At 45.7% G+C, this 4,195-nt stretch overlaps 2 protein-coding genes across 2 annotated transcripts; one reads left to right on the forward strand and one right to left on the reverse strand.

The window, feature by feature from the left end:
- Positions 1–211: 211 nt before the first annotated feature.
- PPTG_12647 (hypothetical protein) lies at positions 212–1,081 on the forward strand (the record flags this gene model as incomplete). Its single annotated transcript, XM_008909783.1, has 2 exons — positions 212–372; positions 442–1,081. 2 exons carry the CDS (start codon positions 212–214, stop codon positions 1,079–1,081), a joined length of 801 nt encoding a protein of 266 aa, XP_008908031.1.
- Positions 1,082–3,171: 2,090 nt separating this feature from the next.
- PPTG_12648 (hypothetical protein) lies at positions 3,172–4,178 on the reverse strand (the record flags this gene model as incomplete). The annotated part of the gene is made up of 2 exons (XM_008909784.1): positions 3,172–4,139; positions 4,166–4,178. 2 exons carry the CDS (start codon positions 4,176–4,178, stop codon positions 3,172–3,174), a joined length of 981 nt encoding a protein of 326 aa, XP_008908032.1.
- Between the last annotated feature and the right edge of the window lie 17 nt (positions 4,179–4,195).

Below are 4,195 nucleotides of genomic sequence, written 5' to 3' on the forward strand. Positions count from 1 at the left end.
TACTGTACTGGTCAATTACTAATGGACTCCGTTTGAGAAAATAGTAATCGCAAGGTGTGCATGTGCCTTGCTTGAATTTGCCAAATGCGAACACTCCAACGTCCATGCGTCCTATCCATGTTTAAGCGAGACGTCAAGGTTGGCTCATATTAACTTTCGCTGTCTGTTGGCTAGACCACATTCGACAACCTCCAACCGGGCCGGTCGCATTATGGTGTTTTGGGTGACGCTATTGAATGTTTTCACGGGTGTCGCCGATATTCTGCTTCGCCTCAGCCCAGTGCCAGACATATACAATGTCCACCGCAACAAAAACATCGGTGAAATGGCTGAACTGCCGCTTATTACGATGGTTATCAGTTGCCATTTGTGGTGCGTATCCGTGTAACCATGACGATATGAATTCAATGCTGACCTTGATGTGATGTACGATTGCCGTAGGATAACATACCGTTACGTCACGAACAGTTTCTTTCGTATCATGGGCTCTCAGCTCTTCGGTGAGATCTTTGGTATCGTATACAACATTATCTACTATCGGTGGAGCCCCGAGAAAAAACGCGTACGGCTCCGCAAGCTATACTTGATGGCCTTTGCAGTGTGGTGCATGATCACACTCTACGTGGTTTTCGGTGTCTCGGGTGTCTTCGACCAAAACAAGTCTGAGGTTGGCAAGTCTCTAGGATATGCTGGATGTGCTTTCAGTCTCTCGATGTTCGCGTCCCCATTGGCCACGCTCAAACACGTAGTCAAGACCAGGAACTCCGCTTCTATCCCGATTAACATGTGCACCATGATTCTGATTTCCAGCGCGCTGGGGGCAGGCTCGGGTTATCTAGATGACGACTATTTCGTGGCAGTGATCAATTTAATCGGCGTCCTATTGAGCTGCATACAGATAGTCATCTACTTCGTATACAGGCCCCAAACGAGTACTGACGTGGCAGTGCACCTAAGTGATGCGACGTTAAGCGTACTGTCTCCGAAGTCGAAGGCACATAGCACGATTCTCGTCGAGAGCCCTGTGTGTTACAATATTTCGTTGTCGCCGCTGGTAAGGGAGAAAGCAGCAGACCAATAATATAAATTTTCACTTCATCTCATTTCAGTTTAACTTTCTGCTATTGTACTGCAAAAAAGTGTATTTAGCAGGCTTTAGTATAACTTTTCTGTAATTGTGCTTCAGAAACAATATATCGACAACAATTTAGCAGTGTTTTATTTTTTGAAATGGTCAGAGAACCTAGCAAGCAACGTGCCTTATCTGCGCGCCCTGAATTGTGTTGGCCAACCTCTTATGCGCCGCCGACACTTGCTCAAAATTTCAGTTAGAAGCTATAAATTACTACTTGAATGGCACCTGCATACATTTAATCTCAGGTACTTAGATTTATCATGTCAGTTGTTTGCATCGTATGTTCCCATTATCAGCGCTCGACTTTCGTGATGTATTGGAAAAATAGACCACAGTATCTACTATTTTTAATGAGTTACTTCATTTTCAATATGTGACTCGCAGATCTACAAATAGCATCAAGACCGTCACTACCTATTTGTTGGTCTTGCCGCGCTAACCATGAATACGCTACCGGTTTAAAACTTCAAATACAGAGACTGCGTTGAAATCGTATTAGAGCATCTCCAGCGCTGACCTTATTTTCATGTTTTAACGAGTCGCTTATCAAAACCTTTAGTTTTAAAATAAGTCTGCGTCGCGAAGGGTAGCTGCTACCAGGAGGTACGAACTCGAGTCTTAACTAAATTGAAAATATATAGGATGTGCATCCTTGCGCAACTGTCGAGTTTAATCTTATCGTGCACGCCACAGCTTTTGATCACACTTCGTAGCGATGTTCCTCGCGAAAGCCTACCCCACCCTACGTCATTCCTACTATTTTCAGCGAGTTCAATGAATGGACTTTTTTTTTCTCCTGCACCGCACTAACTGCAGAGTAACCCATGGCTTTTCAATCACGACCGCGCAGCTAGGTAGTCTCAGCTTCATGATTGTCGAGTACAAAGCATCGTTTTCGATTGATATCACCTTTCAATAGTGAAACAAAGTCAAGATGATTGAGATTCTAATTCAAATTTTACGACCGCAATGACAAATGAGAGGTTAACGTGCATCTTCGTTAATGCCTTACATTAAGACACAGAGAAGGGTTATCTTCGTAATAAAAATTGATGTGAAGAGGTAAAGCAGTCACCAAGCATTTTGTTTTTACTCTACCGTCAGCGGACAAGACCATCGTGTGTAAACCGCTGGGGAGCAAGTAGGACAAGATTAGTGAAATGTTGTCAGAATCCAAATTGTATTAGCTTAAATCATCGCGATCCAAGCTCGTGGATTAGTAGACTTTTAAGTAAAGTAGGTATTTACGAGTCTCCACTGATAACACACGCACATGCCAGAACGCATCGATATTATAAATAGAGACGATTCGCAAACGGACTTACGAGAGTGTTCGATTCAGTGTAGCAGCTTGGAGTCGCATCACAATGTCGAGTGCTGCTGCCGTCGATGAATTCTCTCCAGGCTAACTTGGTGGTTTATTAGTTAACAATATAACCAGATTAGCTTGACTGTATTCTCTATGTACTAGTTAAAAAAAAGTAACTTTCAATGAGGTTACTCAGTGAGGGTAATAAATTCAAGTGAAATTTCGTTTTCTTTCCTTCAATATAAACATATATGTAAATTCTCTAGCTCCAACGAACAAATTTGTGGGGGGGGGGGGGGAACTTGAATCGCGTTTTGGAAAGGACAGCATCTACGAGCGTCAAACAGCTTGAAATACTGCGGGAATTACCCCACTTGTTTGGTGTTGCAAATGCGAGATCAGTACGAGGAAGTCACGTCATGCTTCTTTAGCACTCCAGGAGTAACGAAGTTGCCATTCTAGTTTGCAATTTTTTGAAGTAGTAGCCTGATATATAAGCAGACACGATTCACGATGCTCTGGTGTGAGTATGCAAAAGCAAGCATACTAGACTTTAAAGTGGGTTTGTAGAGTAGCATGCTCCGAACAAATTTATTGGTTGAGACTGCCACCTTTCAAACTTATGCGTGCATAGATTTTGTTAAATTTCAGGGCTTTGTTTTGTGTGTAGTGCCCACGATAAACATGAGTAGCCTAGTCACTTGCAGCGTACAGCAACTGTTACATCCTAGTTCTTGCCCTTCTTGTTGCGCTTCTGAGAAGAAGCCGACGTCGTCTTGGTCGTCGTCGTTTTGGCAGGGACATTCAGAGGCGCATTCAAACTCTGGTTAATACTAGCCGTTTTCTTCACAACTTTGCGCTTCGTCTTGTAGCTGCGCTTGCGGGATCCGCAGCACAAACCACACGTAAGCACGCACAGCGCCGTGGTGAACAGCCACCACACGAGGCGCAACGCGAGGCGGATCTGGAATAGGACCAGTGGAATCGCCAGAAGGATCAGCACTCCATCAATAACCTTCTGAGCGTGGTGCGCCACGTATTCGTTCTTCTCCAACAACGTGATCGCTTCAATACGCGCAATCTTGGCACGGCGCAGAGCCTCCTGTGAGTAGACCACGACTTGCTCCTTGGCCTTAGCAGCTTCATTCTGCACAATAGGCACGTATTTCTCCACGTGCGGGCTCACGGTCTTGTGTACATCCTCCCAGATCGGGTCCACCGTCTTCTGTACATCCACAAGAATCGGATCTAACGTCGATGCCAGGTTCTCCTTGTAGAACTTGCTAGTCGTATCGCACGCTGTCTTCTTGGCGTTTTCAATATGGACCTGCACTTGTTCAAGTGTACCCGACTGCTCATTCAACGTATCCTGAGCATAAACAGCGGCTTGCTCCGCCAGCACCAACGCGTCATCGTAATACGACGACAGCAGCGAGGCCATGGTGAGCTCCACGGACTTGGCCTCGCTGAGATCCTTAAGCAACGCCTTGTTCTTCTTCTCAAAGGTCTCTTTGCTCTTCTCCAGTTGCGCAGTCTTCTTGGTCTGCTCGGCCAGTTTGGCCAGCGCCGCCTTCAGTTCGGCGTCCCTCTCAGCAACTGCAGTTCGCTCTGTGGCCAGCTTGTCCAGTGCGCTCTTGAGCTCAGCGTCGGACTTTTCCACGGCCTTTTTTTCGATGGCCACGTCCTTTTCGAGCGCTGCAATCTCGTCCTGCAGCTTCAACACGACTGCTTCATGCTCCTTGGCTACACCA

The sequence above is a fragment of the Phytophthora parasitica genome, assembly GCF_000247585.1.
Source record: "Phytophthora parasitica INRA-310 unplaced genomic scaffold supercont2.35, whole genome shotgun sequence".
Classification (NCBI taxonomy): domain Eukaryota; phylum Oomycota; class Peronosporomycetes; order Peronosporales; family Peronosporaceae; genus Phytophthora; species Phytophthora nicotianae.